General features: G+C 46.7%; 1 protein-coding gene across 3 annotated transcripts in view; it reads right to left on the reverse strand.

Annotated features, from left to right (window-relative positions):
• Nucleotides 1–1183: 1183 nt before the first annotated feature.
• Nucleotides 1184–20574, reverse strand: part of C1H3orf20 (chromosome 1 C3orf20 homolog) — an 89569-nt gene continuing 70178 nt past the window's right edge. For all 3 annotated transcript variants that reach the window (XM_032308346.1, XM_032309036.1, XM_032309781.1), the window contains 5 exons: nt 13410–13713; nt 11238–11345; nt 9189–9331; nt 2238–2372; nt 1184–1573 (listed from right to left, as the gene is read on the reverse strand). In XM_032308346.1, the coding sequence (XP_032164237.1) occupies nt 1477–1573; nt 2238–2372; nt 9189–9331; nt 11238–11345; nt 13410–13713 (787 nt within the window). In that variant the 3' untranslated portion in view covers nt 1184–1476. The remainder of the gene's footprint in view (nt 1574–2237; nt 2373–9188; nt 9332–11237; nt 11346–13409; nt 13714–20574) is intronic.

A 20574-nucleotide genomic window follows, 5' to 3' on the forward strand; every position in this document is an offset into this window, starting at 1 on the left:
CCTTCTCAAGTCTGCATATTTTGGGCCCATTTTCAATGTGGCAAGCACCCTGAGTCAACTGGCGCCTGCCCTGTAGAGATAGTTCTGTGGTCCCTGTGCACACAGCTTCTGAAGTACACAACTTAGCATCCAGGCCCAAGGGTTCAGTTCAGGAAGGAAGGTAGGAGGGCCAGTGTCTCCATTCCAATGTCCTGCCTGAGGGGCTTCAGAGTGCCTGCATGCCAGGACAGAGGTAGAACTTGTTTTCCCTTGCCTTCTAATCCTTATATGCCCTTGTGCTCGGAGAAGGGGTTATGGAGGGGAGAGTAGTTAGATGCCCAGGACCCCTAGAAAATATCAAACCCTTATGTATGAAGAGATGCAGGCTTCAGAACATAGCATGCCATTTCAAATCCATTTTTAGGGGAATATATGTATAATTCAAAACAAGCCTTTGAATGATATAAAGGATAAAAATTAAACCTCAAAAAATTCAGATGAGAAAAACATCTATTCCAAAGGAGCACAAGTAGTTAAGTGTAGAGCTCATCACCAAACACAGCCCACAGATCAGGGCCTAAACTCTTTTCAAAGTGTGGAGAACGAGGCAGACCCTCTGGGGTCCAGGCCCTGCTCTGGCAAGTGGCTCTCGGGAGACTCAGACAAACAGACCCAGAGCTGATGACTACCACTGGGGAGGTAGTCAACACCTGAGAGGTGCAGAGGGGGCTGCCATCTCAGGGCTCCTGATGCTGGTAAGGACTCTTCAGGCCTGTCAGCTCGAGAAGGGGTTTCTAATCCACCAAAGAGTACTGAGGCTGGCCTCCATGGGGACATTTACACACGGGGGTGCCGCAGGAATTCTGGCTTTTGGGATCCACCAAAGGGTCCCCAGACACGGTCTGCCGCCATCTTTTCCATCCCATTCTGTGCCCCTTTCCCTTATTCTCCCTCTTCCCTAGTTTCCTCCTCCCTCAGTCCTTGCCCTGCCCACTTCTCAGTGGCTCTCTTATCTCTCCCTCCGTCTTTTCTTCCATCTGTTTTTCCTCTCCGTCTCGGTCTCTCTCCTCCCTCTTCTCTCTCATCCACTCTTACCCACCTGGGCCAGAAGCAGAGCCCTTTTCCACCCTGTTAAGGGTAGGAGGGCACACTTTAGTCCCATCCACGACCTCCTCAGAGTTAATACACCCTTTGGCTTGGCCCCCTTGCAGTGAGACATCTGTTTCCTTGGGAATGTAGGATTTTCTGGCTGATTAACTGGTTACAGAGGAAGCTCTGGGTCAGAGAAACCAAGTTTCCATGAATTCAGCCTAGAACAGGGCTGAGGGGCCTTGTAGGAGCCAGCCTATCCCATGGCCTCACCCAGATGCTGGAGACATGCTTATTTATTATGCAGAGGCTCAGAGAAAGGGGGGAGGGGAGTTGGGAGGCAGGGCTGGGTGGACGTGAGAGGAGCTGTGTCCAGGCCTAGAGCTCTGGGTAGCCACAGGGACAGCATCACCGCTTGGAGGCCTGTTTTTTCCAGGGGACCACCTTCTTACTGCCCCTCCTGACTTTTCTGAGAACAGGCAAATCCACTTCAGGCGATTTCATTCTAAAAATCAAAATAGAGAGAAGCAAATGCTGAGAAATGGATGGAGAGAACTGGTGTAAACAGCGCTCAGAGCCCTGCCCTGGCCTGAGCAGAAGTGGGCCTGGCCCTCTGCCTTGCACAGCTGAAGCCCTCTGCGTGTTGCTCCAACCTGGAGGTCCCAGCGGTACCTGTGACCTTTCTAGGGGCTCACAAGTTTGCTTTTCTATTTTCATAAGAAATGTGTGATTTTTACACTCTTACAGAATATGTAATTCGCTTCAGTCAATGTTGCCAAGTTAGTAGACTTCTGACAGGTCTAGAAAGTTTCCTGTAGGGAGACAACAGGCAGTGTCTACCCTTCTCAGATTGATGGTCTGGGTTGTAGGGTTTCACAGCAGAGTCTACACAAGACCTCAATCTCCACCACCCAGACTACTGCCTGTAGCTCCAGGGAGCAGGCTTGGTGCCCAGCTGGACATGGTGGTGATGAAATGGGCCAGATCAGGGATGGCTGGAGATGACCCACGCCCAGGGTAGGGGGGAGGGGGAAGTGACTTGCCCAAAGCCACTTAGCCCCACAGGAACTCTGTGGACTGTGGCAGAGCCAGGGGTCCTGCTGTGAGCCATGCCCCTTCTGTTGACCACAGGAGGGCCCCTCGGCCCCGGGGCTGGGGTGGCCACCTACTTCTTCTCGGCTTCAGGAGGGGACTCCTCCACCTTGTCCCCCATGGCCAACGAGGAGAAGCTTTGTTGGATATCTTCCGATATTGCTTTCTTGGCTGAGTCAGGGTCTTCCGGGACTGGGGTGGAGGTTGGAATGCTGTAAGGGAGGCAGGGAAGGGAGGGCAAGGCTCAGCAGCGGCATAGCCAGAGGGAGTCCCGAGTTTGCAGCACTGCTTGGTGCTACCATTTAACATTCCAGCTCCAACAGAAAAAAGGGTGCGGGGCTTTTCTTCCCCACGGTGAGTAATGGAAGAGTCTGACCCCTGACCCAGAGACCCCTGGAGCTTGGTTTTTCTGGCCTCGGTGGAATCACCTTAACTCTATGTCAGCAACACCTGTGCACCCAGCACAGACCATCAGAGAGGCAGGAGGGCTCCATAAAGTGAGCAAAGGAGAGAGCACAGGAGGCCAGGGAAGTAAGCCATCATGCACAGCCTTATGGGCTGCTTGTGTCCCCTCCCCAAACTCACAGATTGGTGGAGTCCTAACCCCCAGTACCCCAGACTGTGACCTTATTTGGAAATAGGGTCACTGCAGATGTCATGAGTCAAGAGGAAGTTATACCAGAGTAGGGTGGACCTCTAATTCAACATACCTGGTGTCCTTATAATAAAAAAGGGGAGGGGGTGCCTGGGTGGCTCAGTGGGTTAAAGCCTCTGCCTTCGGCTCAGATCATGATCTCGGGGTCCTGGGATCAAGACCCACATCGGGCTCTCTGCTCAGCAGGGAGCCTGCTTCCCCCTCTCTCTCTACCTGCCTGTCTGCCTACTTGTGATCTCTCTCTCTCAAATAAATAAATAAATAAATAAACAAAGTCTTTTAAAAAATGGGGGCAATGTGGACACAGACACACAGACAGGAAAATATCACGTGAAGCCTAGAGTAATAATGCTGCCATAAAGTCAAGGAACTACCAGAAGCCCAGAGACTGGCCTGGAGCCAGGCCTTCCCTAGCACCCTAGCACTTCCCTGCCTGTACCTCTGTCTGTGGCCTCCAGAACCATGACACAATACATTTCAGTTTAAGCTACTCAGTGTGTGGACCACTGTTACAGGAGTCTTAGGAAACTAATCAATAGGAGACAGGACAGGCCCTTTTATTCATTGTTTCTTCCTATCTATTGAGCCCCTTCTATGCCACTTGCTTGAGGGCAGCGCATTTCAGGGACAAAAGACAAGCAGGGGAGGGGAGAGGAGGGCATCCTCCATTGTTTAGAAAACCCTAGAAAGATAAAAAATGGAGGTATGGGCTGAGCAGTCTCCCCTGTTCCTGGTCCCAGGTGGACAGAGGTGTTAGGGAAGTAGATCCTGGGAGTGAGTCTCTTGGGACTTCCTGAGCACCATGGTGGTGCTAAGGGTTTTTCCTCCTGTCCCCAACCCCATGTCCACCACCCTGGATGGGTCACAGCTCAGCATTTCCTAGGAACTCAAAGCACAGGTAAATGGAGAAATGGGAGTCCAGCCAAGTGGGACACTGGTAAAGGAATCCTAGATAAGAGCTACTGATAGCAGGTTACACAATGAGAGAGTCAGGGTGACCGGGATGCAGGCAGCATCGGCAGTGTCCCCAGGTGAGGCCCTCCACCAGGCCTGGGGCTGTGTTGGCAAATGAAACATGCTGGCAGCTTGGGAGACGGTCTCCTCTGCCTGGCCCTGGGCGGATGGAGAATGGGACCTGGTGTTACCAGAGTGGGGAGGGTGGGCTCTGGAGACCAAATCAGCCCCTTTCCTTCCCCCTCCCTCAGCTGCAAGCACGCACAGAGCATCTTCCCTAACCCTCCACTTTTATTTATTTATTTTTTTAAGATTTTTTATTTATTTATTTGACAGAGAGAGATCACAAGTAGGCAGAGAGGCAGGCAGAGAGAGAGGAGGAAGCAGGCTCCCTGCCGAGCAGAGAGCCCGATGTGGGACTCGATCCCAGGACCTGAGATCATGACCTGAGCCAAAGGCAGCGGCTTAACCCACTGAGCCGCCCAGGCGCCCAACCCTCCACTTTTAAGTTGTGATTGAAAGTACATAATATAAAATAGACCCATTTGCCAATGCCCAGCTCAGCGGTGTTAAGTACACTTGCATGGCCGTGCAGCCATCACCGCTATCTACCCCCAGACTTTTTCATCTTCCCAAACTGAAACTCTGTCCGCAGTAAACACCAACTCCCCATTGTTCCTCCCCCAGCCCGACAGCCACCACCCTCCTTTCTTCTCTGTGCATTTGACTCTCTAGGGACTTCAGGTAAGTGTTTGTCCTCTTGTGACCGGCTCATTTCACTGAGCATAATGTCCTTGAGTCGCATCCGTGTTGTGACCTATGCTAGAATTTCCTTCCTTTTTAAGGCTGGGCTATATTCCACTGTATGCACAGACCACATCTTTATCCGTTCATCCACTGATGGACGCTTGGGTTGCTTCCTCTTCTTGGATGTTATGAATAGTGCTGCTATGAACACAGGTATACAAATACCTCTTCGAAACCCCACTTTCAATTCTGTTAGTATCTACCCACAACTGAAATTGTTGGATCATCATTCTCTGACTTTTTGAGGACATGCCGTACTATTCTCCACAGCTGCTGTTCTATGTCACAGTCCTGCCTACGGCACATGTGCATTCCAGTGTCTCCACAGCCTTACCAAAACGTGCTGGTTTTGCTTATTTGATGGTAGCCATCCTAATGGGTATGAAGTGGTATTTCACTGTGGTTGTGACTTGCTTTCTTCTAAGGATCAGTCCCCTTCACTCATTTTCTCATTGACTTCCGCATCTTTGGATCGGCCAAGGTGAAGCATGTAGAGATCATGTTCACTTCCAAATCCCCAGTGCTGAGCACAAGCCCGGGCAGGCACTCAGAGTGGCAGGACTTTTACATAAAAGTGGGGGCTGCTTCCAGGGAGAGGAGCCTCCCATCACTGGAGGCACATGAGGGGCGGCTGGATGACCAGGGCAGCTGGTTATCAGTGGACACTCTGTCAAGCAATCCTTCTTCAGTCTGAACTGACCTCTGCCTCCCAGGGATAAAAATCAGCTCTAGGTCATCATTCAATGAAAACGCCCAAGAGGGTTCTGTATGCCGTGCCCTGGGACTGAGCAAAGGACACAAAAAAGGGAGGTAGGCCTTTGAGGCTGGCCCGGCTTAACAGGTGCAGAAGGCCCTGCAGCCCCTTCCCCACCCACGGCCTGCTCCCCAGGGCAGAGCTGGCTTGTCAGGCCCTCATGAATCTCCCCTCAGCTGTCCTTGGCCTGGCCTGCCCCTCTCCTTCTGCTCTGCCACAACCCATCTACTCCCAGCAGGGAGCCATCTCACTCTCTGCTGGGGCTTTCAGGCCTGGTCAGCCAAGCTCCTTCGCTGGCCACAGACAGACCTAGCTCTTCTTCCTGCTCATAGCCCTTGCTCCTCCATGGTGGGCTCACAGACTCTGAATCCAGACTGAGGGCTGTCTCTGTGGCTGGCCCCCCTGAGTGCCCAGTGAGCAGCCCAGGCCTTCTGGATCTGTCCTCCAGCTCTGCCCACCTCACTGCATTTACTCTGTAGACCTGTCTCCTCTCCCTCTCAGGTCCCTGCCTTGAATCCTTGCACTAGAGCTGTACAAAACCAAGTACACTGAAAGTCTACTCTGGCAAGGAAGAAATTATTCCCACCCAGGGACAGTGAGGGCACCCTCCCACCAGAGCTCTGGATGTGAGGGTGCCTGCCAGCTCCCTCTTGTAACAGAGGACCCAGAAATGAAAACACTAGCACTCCAGAAACTGCATCTCCTTTGTGCTACACCGCAAGCTCTGACTTCTAAGATGCTTTTTCAACAAAGTGGTCTATTACGCTGGCTCTTTCCACATCCACTGACCATATACCTCTCAAACCAAAAAGTGAACATTTGCTCTACTTCCTTCCAAACCACCGTTGGTGGCTGAGCTTACTGCAAACCTCCATTCTGTCATCCTTCCCCATCTAGGGGCCAACTAATCGGTTAGCCTTCCAGGAACACATCCAAGTTACATATTTTGGGGAAAAGTGGACAGGCCGAACACAGAGGTTTGCCCTTCAGCCTGATCACCACTTGCTGGGTGTAGCAGAACAAGCCGAACAAGCAGCTGCCTGAGCCACATTGATCCACCTTGTTCGTAAGGATCTCACCAAAGTCTCACAAGCGATCTCACCCAGTGTCTTCCTTAAAGTTAGATACTCTAGGCTGACAGCGTCTTACTACTATTCCAGTTACCCTTCTGGAAGAGGAATTGGACAAGTGGCTGGCTATAGAACACGTCCAGAAATTCTTTGACACCCCTCCCATCGAGAGGCGTGTGGGCTGGCCCTAGGGACCCACAGGCAGTGCAAGAGGATGCTACCTGACTTAGGAGGAAACACAGCTCCCACCTGGCTGCATCTCAGGACACTCGCTTTGGAACCCAGCTGCCATATCTGAGGAAGCCCAGGCCACACAGAAAAGCCAGGTGTAAGTGTTCTGGCTGCAAGTGCAGGGACGGCCACGCATGGGAATGAGCAAGTCTTTGAGATGACTCCGGCCACCGTCATCTTCTGACATGACCACATGAGAGAACCCAAGCAAAAACTACCTAGCTGAGCCCCTCAGCCCCCAGACCCTCAGAGACAATAATAGGAAATGGCTGTGTGGTTTTACACCACTGAGCTTGAGGTGGTTCCTTTCACAGATGTAGATAAAAGAACTGTTGTTATGGCAACATTTTCTTGTTGAAATCCATTCCCTTTTTTCTCTAAGTGCCTTTAAACTGCCAATTTAATAGGCCATTCTAGAATTAAGAGGAGTCCTACTGGTTTATAGTCTCAGGAATCCTCCCCTTTCCACTTGCAAAAACCTGGACTGTGCACACATGAGTGTGTCTGTGTGCGTCTGTGTTTGTGTGTCTCTCTGTGTATGTGTCTGTGTGTGTATATATGTGTGGGTTTTTGTCTGCATCTGTGTGTGCGTCTGTGTATCTCCGTGTGCCCATGTGTGTGTAGTTTGTTAATTCTCTCGCCACCGTTCCTAAAAACTTACTGAAATCTTCAATTTGTGAGCATGAAGTTCTTTCCGAACCCTTGCATGTAACAAATTAGGAGCCTAGAATTCATTAAGTAACGGTGACAGCAGTCACAACTGTAATTTGTAACGTGTCAACAGGTGGTAGTGATGTGCCAGGATCTCACACATGCCTGACTCATCCAATCCTCAGGACCCAGTGCAGTGAAAACTATGCTAATTCTTGCTCTATAGACAAAGCAGCTGAGGCAGGGAGGGTAAGTAGTTCTTGTAAGGACACTGGCAGCCAAATAAAGAGCTATATCTGCTTGTCACTAGTTTGGGCCTCTCTCACTCCCCATCTACCACACGCCCAAACACCCCATTAGTCAAATGTCTCTGAATATGCCTTTGCTTGCTGTCTTCAGCACCTTCCAGTGGCTTCCACTCATCCTCAGTTTGGGCCTTCTGGATGGCATCCTCCTACCCCCTCTGTTTTTGGTGTAGTTCTTTCTTGAACCTGAGCAGACCCAGAGCCTCCATTTCTCTTTTTCCTTGGGACTGTCAGTAAGATACCCCAAGCCGTCCTCTAGTCTCAGGTGGTGGGGGCTCAGTGACTTTGCTCTCTGCACCTGGCAGCATCTGCCTTTCTTGATGTCTCTGGGCTCCTGGGGATCCTGCCTTCTCTAGTAAGTGGTCCAGGATGTGACAGCTACAGTTCCTCCTAGAGGAACTTCTTTAGGGTCTGGCAGACGTTCTGGCATGGCTCGAACTCAGTGAGCTGGGGAAAAACTGACTCCAGGGCTCCTAGAAAGCTGAGGGGCCCCGGTGGGAGTGGGGTAGGGTTGCTGTCTGGATTTTGTGTGCTAGGGGTGCAGGCACAGGGAGCCCCTGTGTTCAGGCAGGTAATGCTTTGTATATGTGTTTGCTCCTCACTTTATGTTTTTTTAAGCTTTTATTTATTTATTTCAAAGAGAGAGAGAGAGACAGAGAGACAGAGAAAGCAGAAGCACAAGCAGGGGGATTTGGAGAGGGAGAAGCAGGCTTCCCGCTGATCAGGGAGCCCCGCACGGGACCTAATCCCAGGACCCTGGCATCACAACCTGAGCCAAAGGCAGTCAGTTAATGACTGAGCCACCCAGGTGCCCTCACCTTATAGTTTATATGACACTTTGGCAAACACACTTTCATAAGAGGTGGGAATTATCATCCTCATTCTAAAGGTGAGGACAGTGAGGATTAGGGAGGCAAATGGTCCCCCGGCCTATAAAGACCAGAGTTGGGGCTCCTGACTTTTCTTGGGACCCCTGACCCAGTAAGGTTTTCACTGTACAACCCAGGCATTTCAGAATCCACTCCTAACATAGCCTCCAGCAATGTCATAAACTGTGGGCTCCTTCCCTGGACAAGGCTGCCTGCTTCTTGAGCTAAGAGACCAACCCTTGTTCATCTCACCCAAGCTGTGCCTGGGAGGCACTCAATAGATGGGTGTCACCTGGTTGAAAAGCCTACACTCAGTGGCCAAGAGGCAGCCTCAAGCCAGCACCACCCCACTTCCCTTCCCAAGGGCCTGAGCTCACTTCATGAGGGACCCTTATCTACGAGGCCCTGATGTAAACAGAGAAGCAGGACAGGGATTACACACAAGAAGATGGGATAGGTCATGATGGAGAAAAAGGTGGAGGTATCACTAGGACGCCTACTCAAACGTGTCTTCATGATTTCCAGCACTGGGCAAACCATCCCATGTTCCCCTTTCTCCAGAGGGACCTTCTCTTCAACTTGTGTTTCAGAGAAACCAACAGCATGACCTCACTCCCCCTTGCTAACCTGAGAAGTCTTCTGCTTGTTGCCAGCTTCTGTCCTCACCAGTGTCCCTCCCATAATGAGGCCCACCCCGTGCCTGTCCTGCATCCCAAGTTTTTCCCATTTTACCTAAACTTGTAGTTGTCTGGCAGGAAGTAGCCCATCTTGCAGTCCTGTCGAGCCTGGAAGATCTGTTTCAGCAGATTCTGCCTACTGAAGCCATAACCGTTCAAAACACAGCCACCAAAAAGGAGTTTCCCCCCGGCAAACATCTGTGGATACACAGGAAGCACACGGTGGGAGGGGCCCTCAGCACACCAGCACTGAATCTCAGGCCCGTGCCCGGGGCCCTCAGAGCTTATGCATGAAGCCAGGCCTTTCCCTGGTGGTTTTGGTGGGGGGGGAAAGGGTGTTGTTGCCTTCCTCAAGCTGCCCAGTCAGGTGTGGCTGAGCCTGTTCCTCACCCAGGCCTCTCAAGTCAGAGGGCAGCCCCACCATTCCAACCTTTGCCCTTGCCAGCCCACCTGCTCAGATGCCCCTTCACACACAAGTGTTCCAGGGTCCTGGGGCCGGAAGGGTTTCTTCCTGCTCAGAGGGTCCCACCACACCCACCTACAGCTGGCTGGCCCACTTATCCCTGTGCACTGATCAGCTGGTCCCATGGGATGGGAGCCTCTGGAGGGCTGGGATCTTGTCCTACTGCTCTCTGTACCCCCACTCTCTAATGTCAGGCTCCAGCAAATAAACATCTGTCTAAAGATTTCTGTGCAAGGATATCCATTAGCGTGTTATTTGTTATGTAACCATACCCAGAAAAAACCTAAATGTCCAACAAAAGGCTCACAGGCAGAGAAATCAAATGACAGATTCTCATGTAATGGTTAAAATCACAATTACAAAAGCAGAACCCCAAAGTCAGAAAAAAGACTGAAAAAGCCAAAGGCACACCACGGGTATGGCCTAGATGTTCCGATTGTGCTGGATCTAGCAGGAGTCCAGTACATACATGGTGCATATATTATGTATATGTATATGTATATGTATATGTATATGTATATGTATATGTATATGTATATGTATTGTTAGGACCTATTTAGAAACTGTCCCTACTCCCCTTCCCCCCAGGGGATTTACTTGGAGACAAGTCCCAGAAACCAGCTTCAGGTAACAAAGCCCAGATACAAAGGTGGGTTAGGCCAGGTGGAGACATCTGATCAGTGGGGGGGATGCATACTGTCTCCCTGGTTACCAAGGAGTATGGGCCCCGCCCTTTGGGAGCCTTTTGGGTGCCAATCCCAATCAAGGTGTAATAGGCTGGTTCAAATGTCTACTAGGGTAAATTGTAACTCAATTGGTCACCTAGCATCACTGTGGAGTTTCCTGTGTGTGTTACAATCTCATTGGCCACCTGTGCGTGGCCAGGCCTGACTGCATGGCCTTTGCCCTTAAAAGCTAGTCTGTGAAACAGAGAAGGGTCGCCCTCTCTTGTAAGAAGTGCAGCCCTGAACATTCGGTTAGATTCTTGATGCTTGGTGCGAAATAAAGCTTTGCTTGACCTTTGCTTTGTATCAGTCTCGCTCCTTTAATCTCGGACCCATTATTGGGGCATAACATGTATATGTATATATATATATTTTTTTTTTACAATCCCCTGTTTTTGGTAAAAAGTTACTTAAAAACAGATGAAGAAGGGAGCACTTGGGCACTTGGGTGGCTCAGTCAGTTAAATGTCCGACTCCTGACTTTGGCTCAGGTCATAATCTCAGGGTCCTGGTATCAAGCCCTGCATGAAGCTCCATGCTCAGTGGAGAGTCTGCTTGAGGATTCTTTCTCTCTTCCTCCTTCTGCCCCTCCCCCTCATAAGTAAATAAATAAATCTCTAAAACAAAACAAAACAAACCAGATGAAGAGAATTTGGTTCTTTAGGTTGGGTATGGCCTGCTCCCTTGAGTCTTCCAGGATGAGGGATGCATGGGGTCAGGTGGGAACAGGAGACTGGACTCCCGCCCTGACTCTGTGTGTTGGGTGACTCTCAGTCAGGCCTTCAGCTCTCTGGGCCTCAGATCTCACAGATGCTCTCTCCTTTCCCCTCCCATTTCTGATTCCACAAGGGTAGGGACTGCAGGAGACTACGTTGGCAAGTGGTTGGCGCTGTATCCCTGGTGGGCCCCAGCTCACCAGAATCATCCCTGGCAACACAGCATACTTCTTCACCAGCAGGGGTGGGTCCTTCTGCAGGGAGCTGTCCAGGTCATACCGCAGCAGGCGGTAGGGGTCATGCCGACACTGCCAAGACAGAAGTAAGCGCCCATCCATCCTACGCCAAGAGGATGCACTGATTTCTGCATTCTCAGGCTAGCCAGCTTCCTGTGAAGTCCCAGATCCCCATTCAACACCACCTCCCAACTCCTGCTAAATGGGCTGTTCAACTCCTGCACACACACCTCCCGTGACCATTGCCATGACCATCGAGGCATCTGGGTCTATCTAGGGCCTTTTGCTGGTGAAGGGTGTCATGGAGATGACTGCCCCTCACCACATGACAGCCACTAGCTCCACCCTCTAGGGTCTGCAGGACTTGACTGTTCCCTCTGCCTGGAAGAAGCCCTACTGGAGATTTGAAGGCATACCATATTCATGGGTGTCCCCATTTTCAGGATTCCTCCACCCTCTACCCACTGCTGGCTGCCTCTCTGGACAGTTCCCTGTCATTAGATCCAGTGCTGGGACCTGAGTCAAACCTACATCACAAGGTGGGGCCTCGTCAATCCAGAGTAATGCTGGTCTCCTCCCCCTCCTTCTTTCTGGAGTTCTTAGTCAGAAAGAGTGCCCACTTCAATGTGGTGACACACCACATTGACACACCCTTTAAAATGGCTAATGTATAATGTTTCCTGATTTTATCTGCCTTTTATTCCAGGTGCCTCCAGCTGTCCTCCCTAATGTTTCAATTTAAAATGTGAAATCCAGAACTGTATCTGGGATTCTAGCTTTCAGAGCAAGACTATGTTAGGGAACATTTCAGCCTTAATCACATACACTGGAATGGTGAAACCAGAGTCGCTACGAAACCCAACACCTCTCTCCAGATCCATCCTCCACATCCCTTACATGTGGGCTGCCCACTCCTCCCTCAGATTCAAGGTCAGGACCCGTCCCCATTCACGCTACTCATGCTGGGCTGGACTGCTGTGCATTCTATGCTTACAGATAACTAATGGCCTTGAGGTAGATTAAAGGCACCTCTAAGTTCCCACGTAGGCAGGGATCCTATATCTATATAGCAATGAGCATAGGGCAGGACTCAATAAGTGTTCACTAAGTCTGTGTAAGTTGGGGCCGACTCTAGAAAACAGATACAGCTTGGATGTACAAGACCAGTAAAAGGGCTTTGGGAGTCTAATCAGAAGGGTTCCAATGCCAAGCAGGAAGAAGGGGCAGATGGTGGACCAGAGAGGACATAGGGCCAGAGGACTTGAAGGAAGTCAGCAGGTAGACATGAAGCTGACATGCTCACACAGCATCCTCTGCTCCAGTTAGGGTGGGGATTGTGTTACCCCTGAACTCTGCTAACCCTGCTAGGGATGGCTACTGAGGGAGAATGATGATGAGACTCAGGAATGACCCTGTAGCCAGGACAGGACTGGGAGTGTTCTATGTTCCCCTGACAGATCCTTGAGACTTCAACCACAATGAACAGGGACCCCCTGACCACCTTTGCACAGGCTGCTGCCTCTGACAGGAACACTCACCCACCTGCCCAAACCCTCTCATCCTGGGAGACTCCCTGGCTCTCTGAAGGTGGCAGGTCCTGCTCCCAGCTCCTGAGCCCCTGGAGCTGGCCTTTCATGGTCCTGCTCAGGGCTGCTATAGCTATTGCTTCACCATGCTGGGAGGCCCCTCTGGGGGTCTGGCACGAGGCCAGCACACAGTAGGAACTTGGCCATAGTCTGTGAACATTCTTGTGTCTTGAGTATCCATTTGTGAGTCCATCTCTGCCCCAAGCATGCATCCCAATACATAACCACAAGCTAGGGGGGTAGTGCTCTGGATGAAAATGGCAGTAAAGTTCTTAGTCAGAAAGAGTGCCCACTTCAATGTGGTAACATTCGTCTTAGGACAAGAGGATGAGTCAGAGAGAGAGAAGAGAGGCAAAACATGGCAGACAGCATGTCGAAGAGTATATGCAAAGGCCCCAAAAAGAAAAGGAAGTGAGAGGGGGCCCATGTGCTGAGGTTGAAGGACAGTCTCTCTGCCAGATGTTCAGTCCTAGCATCCCTGTGGGTGTCTCCCCCTTGGGGCTCCTGATGCTTGGACCTTGGGACCTCCTCAGCTGGGCCCAGGACCCACCTGGATGCAGGGTGAGGCACGGCCCTGCTGCCGGTGACTATAGAGTGTGTCAAGCAGCCACTGGAGCTGTGCAGTGCTGGTGGGGTTCTGGCTTGAGACTATCCCAAAAACCAGGACCTGGCCAGGGTCACGGGGTGCAGACAGGAAGCGCTCTAGCTCCACGTCGGTGACCAGCGGTGCCTTCACCATGCACCTGCAGCCAGCCCGAATGTCTTCCTTGCGAATGAGCTTCCGCAGCACCAGCGGGCAGTCGGAGGGTGAGGCTGCCCACCTGGTGGGGCTGCGCATCTCTCCAGCCTTTCCTCTGCAATGAGGGACAATGCGCCAGTGCTCAGTAGGCCAGGGCTCAGGCCTTGGATGGGGCCCCCTAAACTCTGTGTGCCTCAGTTTCCACAGGTATAAAACTGGTAACTCCTTCATCCACTCAACAAAAAATCTGGAGTCATCCCGAACCCCTTTCTCTCTCTGACACCTCACATCCCATCCAATCTACCAATAAGCCTGTCTGCTCTGTATTCATGAATGATCTAGAATCCACCCACGTTCCTTCTCCCCCACTCCTACTGACATGGCCCAAGTCACCATTATTTCTTGCTTGGATGCCTGCAAGAGCTCCTAATGGCACTCTGCTTTCTTCCCTAGCCCCCCTTCAATCTATTCTGCACACACCAGATGGAAGGATCCTGGCTCCTGTTAGAACCCAAGTCATATCATGTCACTAATCTCTTTGAAACCCCCCAGTGGCCTTCCACCTTTCACAGGATAAAATCCTATCTTCCCATGCTGTACATGTTCTGGTCTCCTTCCTCAGTCTCTTGCCCTCTCTTACTCTCCAATATTCTCACCTTTGCTTATTGTGCTCAGTTGCTCCAACCTCTGCTTATCCCCCAGCCTTAGGGCCTTTGCTCTTGCTGTTCCTTCTACCTGCCTGGCTTTCCCCCTGGGCAGCCACCACAGAACTCACTTTCATTCCCACCTCCTTTATATGTTCGTGCAAATGTCAACTTGTCAGAGAGGCTTTCCCTGACTGTCCTATTTGGATTTGCACCTCTCAACTCTCGATACTCTTTCCCTCTCCCTGGCTATTTTTTCTCCTTAGCATTGCTCACTAGAGCACATATCATACTTTTTATTTATTTTGATTATTGTACTTGTTCATTCCAACAGAACAAAAATTTCATGAGTTCATGAGTTTGGATTGTTTTGCTCAGTGAAATAATAGTTCTTGGCAGATAGTAGATTCAATAGAGTCAATAGAAATTCAATAAATATGTAAACAAATACTTATTAGGTACCTATTATGTGCCAGGCATTGCATTGGGTTGTCTCAGCATTATTGTATTTAGGTGGGAATGAGTACCATTCAAATACAAAGTGCTGCTATGATTTTATTCTTATCATTACCACTGTCTTACACTGTGGTTAGCATTGTAAGCACCTACAGCCCCTGGCATAGACATTGTCTTGGCTAATTTTGTAATAACCCTATGTGATAGTCTGGACAGAAACAACTATCATTGTTTACAGATTGGAAAACAGAAGATTCCCACTGGGTGAATGGGTTATCCAAGTTCATACAATGATTAAATGACAAGGGCTAGGATTAAAAACCAGGTCAACCTAAAACAAGATCAATGCCAGTAATTTAACTATTCATATTTTCACAGAAGCTGCCTGATACTAATAAATACTTGCTAAACTTAAGAATATCTCTTTTTTAAGAACATGAATATATTGGAGAAAAAAGGTTGGATCTGCTAATCACAACTCACACTAAGACAAATCCAAAATGGATCAAGAATTTAAATGTGAGAAAATTAATCCATGAACATTCTAATAGAAAATAGGAAAGAATCATCTTATAGTTTTAGAGTAGGGAGACCCTTTGATAATTAGGATTCCTAAGTCCAAAGGCTATGAAAGAAAAATACTGATAAATTTAACTACACAGAAGAAAAATGAAAAAACCTGAGTGGCAAGACCATCACAAAGACAAATGACAAATGACAAACTGGGAAATATGTATATGAAACTTCTATCACAGACAAGTGGTTAGTTTCCCTACTAAGTAAAATACTGTAAATGAGTTAGAAAAAGTAATAACCCAGCAAAATATGAACAAGTAAGTGAATACACAATTCACAGAAAATTATATAAAAATGATTTTTTAAAACATTCGCCCATTTATTTGAGAGCAAGAGAGTGTAATCAGGGGGAGGGGCAGAGGGAGAGGGAGAGAATCCTCAAGCAGATTCCCTGCTGAGCACAGAGCCTTACATGGGGCCTGATCCCATGACCCTGAGATGATGACTCAAGCTGAAATCAAGAGTTATATGCCTAACCAACTGAGCCAACCAGGTGCCCCAAAAATGATTTTTAAAATTATACTAATATAAGAGTGGCATAGAAGAATATAAGAATAGCATAGAGAACCCCAAATCTATGTCCCTTCACTAAAGCAACAATTAAGCTGGCAAAAACTGTCAGAATCAACTTTATCAGAACTCTGGAAACGAATTTTTTTTTAAAGATTTTATTTATTTATTTGACAGAGAGAGGTCACAAGTAGGCAGAGAGACAGGCAGAGAGAGAGAGAGGAGGAAGCAGGCTCCCTGCTGAGCAGAGAGCCCGATGCGGGACTCGATTGGAAATGAATTTAAAAGCTTACCACAGTCAAGGAATGCTTAACGAATAAAGAAACTGCTATATTTTGGTAAGAGAGTACTGTGGTGTTTTAACTTACTCACTTCCTATCCCCTGCTCCCCACCTTGGTGGCATCTAACTGAACATGAGGATGGCAGCCCATGTTCCTAGTGTGGTTTGCCAATACCAGAGAGGGTAATATGGATTTTGCTCTCAAGGAACTGTGATTATGTGGTTTGGAATGCCTGGAGATTCCCTAAAGGACTGGCTAAGGGGCTTGCCTTTGTTTCGCTCACCTTGGAACTTTCTCCTGGACAGCATCTGTTAAAATCATTTAAAAGGAAGTATGGGAGATACAACCTCCTGGTTTAAGGGATAGCAGACAGGCACATGGCACACAAATGAAAAAACCTGGGAAGATGATGCTGGGGGAAAAATACACAGAGGGGTGGGTATAAAGACTTTGAAAGTTTCCACAAATACTAGGGAATATAAAGGGGCACATACATGTCCAGGGTTGGAACCATGTTTAGAGAAACCTGAGAATACTCTAGTCTTTCATATCTGGATGACATTTGGTCTCTGCCAATGTGGGACATGAAGGACAAAGCAGAGACGTAAACAGCCTGACTGAAAGCACTGAAGGGGTGTACCTTAACACAGTTAATCTGCAAAGACTAGGAGAGTATTTTTAATTTAATTTAATTAATTAATTAATTTATTTATTATTTGGCTCCAGGTATTTAAGAAGTCTGTCAAATTTCACTAGCTGACCACTAAGCTAAACAGAGACTTTATGACCACACATGACAAAGAATGTAGTCTTTATACAAGTAGTCTAGAAAAGTCACTAAACAACTACAAACTATGAGCAACAAAAATAAACCCTGGAAAGAGGGAATAATTTGATTTCTAGAATTACCACATTATGATATTAAAAATGATATTAAAAATGAAGCACTAAAAGAAACAAGAAAAAAGGAATGAAGAAAAACTATCCGTGAGGAATTCCAGCCATTGTACTTACTAGATAAAGATCTATAAATCAACTGTCCTAATTATGTCCAAAGTACTAAGGAAACTAAGAATGAATAACTAAAGGAAACCAGGAAGACAATGTCCTACCAAACAGGGAATATCAACGAAGAAATAAAAAGTATAAAATAAGCTAACTAGAAATTTTTTGGAGTTGAAAAGTATAATAAATGAAATGAAAAATTCAACCACAGATCTGAATAGTCAGGAAAAAGAATCAGCAGACTTGAAAACAGGCCAGTTAAGATTATCCAGTCTGAGGAACAGAAAGAAAAAAGAACAAAGAAAAATAAGGAGAGCTTCAGTTACATGTGGGACACCATCAAGAATGCCAAGATACACTCAATGGGAGTTCCAGAAGGACAAGAAAGAAAGGAGCAGAAAGAATATTTGAAGAAATAATTGCCAAAGACTCTCCAAAATATGTCTTTCTAAGAAGCTCAACAATATCTAAGTAAGATAAATTCAGAGATCCACAGAAAGACACATTATAATACAATTGTTGAAAGTCAAAGACAAAAAGAGAATCTTGAAAGCAACAAACGTGGTTCATCATCTACAAGGGATTCTTAATAAAGTTAACAGCCAGTTTCTCATAAAAAATCATGGGCTGGAAGGCACCAGAATGACATATGTAAAGTGCTAAAAGAAAAAAAAAAAGACCTCTCCAACAACGAATTCTTTATTAAGCGAATTTATCATTCAAAAATAAGAGAGAAGTCAAGACATTCCAAGATAAATAAAAGCTGAGGGATTTTGTCACTAGTAGACCTGCTGCAAAAGAAATGCTAAAGTGCCTTTAGATTGAAATCGAAGACTACTAGACAGTAACTTGAAACTATATGAGGAAATAAAAAACATTATAAACCTAACTATAAAAGTAAATATAAACCAGCATAATTATATTTACAACTACTCTGTTCTTTTCCTATATGATTTAAAAGACAAACACATAAAACAATAATTCTAAATATATGTTAGTTGGGCACATGATGCATAAAGATGTAGTTTTTTACAAAAACAACAGGGTGGGGTGGTGAGTTTGTATAGGAGTGGAGATTTTGTAGACTTTTGAAGCTAAATTTATATTAATTCAAGATAGATTGTTATTGTAATCCCCAGACCAACTACTAAGAAAATAATTAAAAACTATACAGAAAAGGAAATAAGAAGGGAACAAAAACTGTATGTGGGGCACCTGGGTGGCTCAGTTGGTTAAGTGTCTGGCTCCTGATTTTTGGCTCAGGGTTATGAAATTGGGCCCCATGTGGGCTCCATGCTCAGCAAGGAGTCTGCTTGAAATTCTCTCTCTCCCTCTCTCTCTGGCCCCCTCCCACTCATACACACAGACATACACACTCTCTCTCTCTCTCAGATAAAACAAATAAATAAAATCTTTTTAAGAAAACTATATGTATTACCCAGGGTTCTCTAGAAACAGAACCAACAGGATATATATGGATATATATCAGAGAAGATTTTTATTATAGGAGTTGGTTCATGTGATTACAGAAGCCAAAAATTACCAAATCTGCTGTTTACAAGTGGCAGAGCCAGGGAATCCAGTAGTATAATTTAATCTGAGTCCAACAACCTGGGAACCAAGGGAGCCAATGGTATAATTCCTAGTCCAAGGCCAAAGGCTTAAGAACTGGGAGGCTGCTGTGTAAGTCCTAACATCCAAAGACCCAAGAACCAGGAGCTCTGATGTCTGAGGGCAGGAAGAAATGGACTTTCCAGCTCAAGAATAGAGAGAAAGGATTCACTTTTCTTTTGCTTTTTTTGTTTTATTCAGGTCCTCAGTGGATTGGATGATGCCCATCCCCATTGTTAAAGATGAATCTCTTTACTCTGTCTACTGAATCAAATGCCAATGTCTTCCAGAAGCACATTCACAATCACTTCTTGGCCTTTTGGCTAAGATCAAGTGCAGAAGCATATTCACAGACATGCCCAACAATACCGTTTCCCCCTTATCCTAATCAAGTTGGAACAAAATTAAGCATCACACCACACACCAACATATGTAAAAAGAAGAAACAAAAATAAAAGTCAACAATGGAGGAATTGAGGAACAAAAAAATATATAAGATTTATGGAAAACCAATAATAAAATGGAAGATATAAGTCCTTAATAGTAATTACTTGTAAATGTAAATGGATTGAAATCTTCAACAAAAGTCAGAGATTGGCAGAATGGAAAAGAAAAACAACAACCCATGATCTAACTATACGCTCTCCACAGAAGACCCAAAGATATAACTAGGTTGCAAGTAAAAAAGATGGAAACAAATTCCAAGGAAACAGTAACCAAAAATGAACAGGGATGGTTAAACTAACACCAGACAAAAATATACTTTGAGTAAAATATTATTTCAGGAGACAAATAAAGCACTATATATTAAGAACAGGGTCACTCTCATTAAAAATACAACAATTATGAATATGTATGCAATATGATAATACAGCCTCTAAATATATGAAGCACAAACTGACAGAATTGAAAGGAGAAACAGAAAATCCTACTCTAATTCTAGTTGGATATTTTAACAGCCTATTTTTTTGTTATTTTTTTAAAAATTATTATTATTTTATAAACATATAATGTATTTTTAGCCCCAGGGTTACAGGTCTGTGAATCTCCAGGTTTACACACTTCACAGCACTCACCATTGCACATACACTCCCCAATGTCCATAACCCTACCACCCCCTCTCTCCCCCACTCCCCCCCAGCAACCCTCAGTTAGTTTTGTGAGATTAGGAGTTTCTTACAGTTTGTCTCCCTCCCGATCCCATCTTGTTTCATTTATTCTTTACCTACCCCCCAAACCCCCCATGTTGCATCTCCACTTCCTCATATGATAGTGGAGATCATATGACAGTTGTCTTTCTCTGACTGACTTATTTCGTTAAGCATAATACCTTCTAGTTCCATCCACGTTGTTGCAAATGGCAAGATTTCATTTCTTTTGATGGCTGCATAGTATTCCATTATATGTGTGTGTGTGTGTGTGTGTGTGTGTGTATGTGTGTGTGTATCACATCCTCTTTATCCATTCATCTTAACAGCCTATTTTTAATAACAGACAAAACAACTAGAAAAACGATAAACAAGAAAATAGACACTTTAAAGAACACTGTAGGGGTGCCTGGGTGGCTCAGCAGGTTAAAGCTTCTGCCTTTAGCACAGGTCATGATCCCAGGGTCCTGGGATTGAGCCCTGCATCAGGCTCTTTGCTCACCAGGGAGCCTGCTTCCCCCTTTCTCTCTGCCTGCCTTTCTGCCTATTTGTGATCTGCCTGTCAAAAAATAAAATAAAATAAAATAAAATAAAGAACACTGTAGACAACTAACCTAAGAGATATGGATAGATTATTTAACTCAACTATAGCAGATACACATTCTTCTCAAGTGCACAGGGACCATTTTCTAGCATAAACTATATATTCACTCATCAAAAAGTCCCAGTAAATTTAAAAAAGAA

The sequence above is a fragment of the Mustela erminea genome, chromosome 1 (assembly GCF_009829155.1).
Source record: "Mustela erminea isolate mMusErm1 chromosome 1, mMusErm1.Pri, whole genome shotgun sequence".
NCBI classification, from domain to species: Eukaryota; Metazoa; Chordata; class Mammalia; order Carnivora; family Mustelidae; genus Mustela; species Mustela erminea.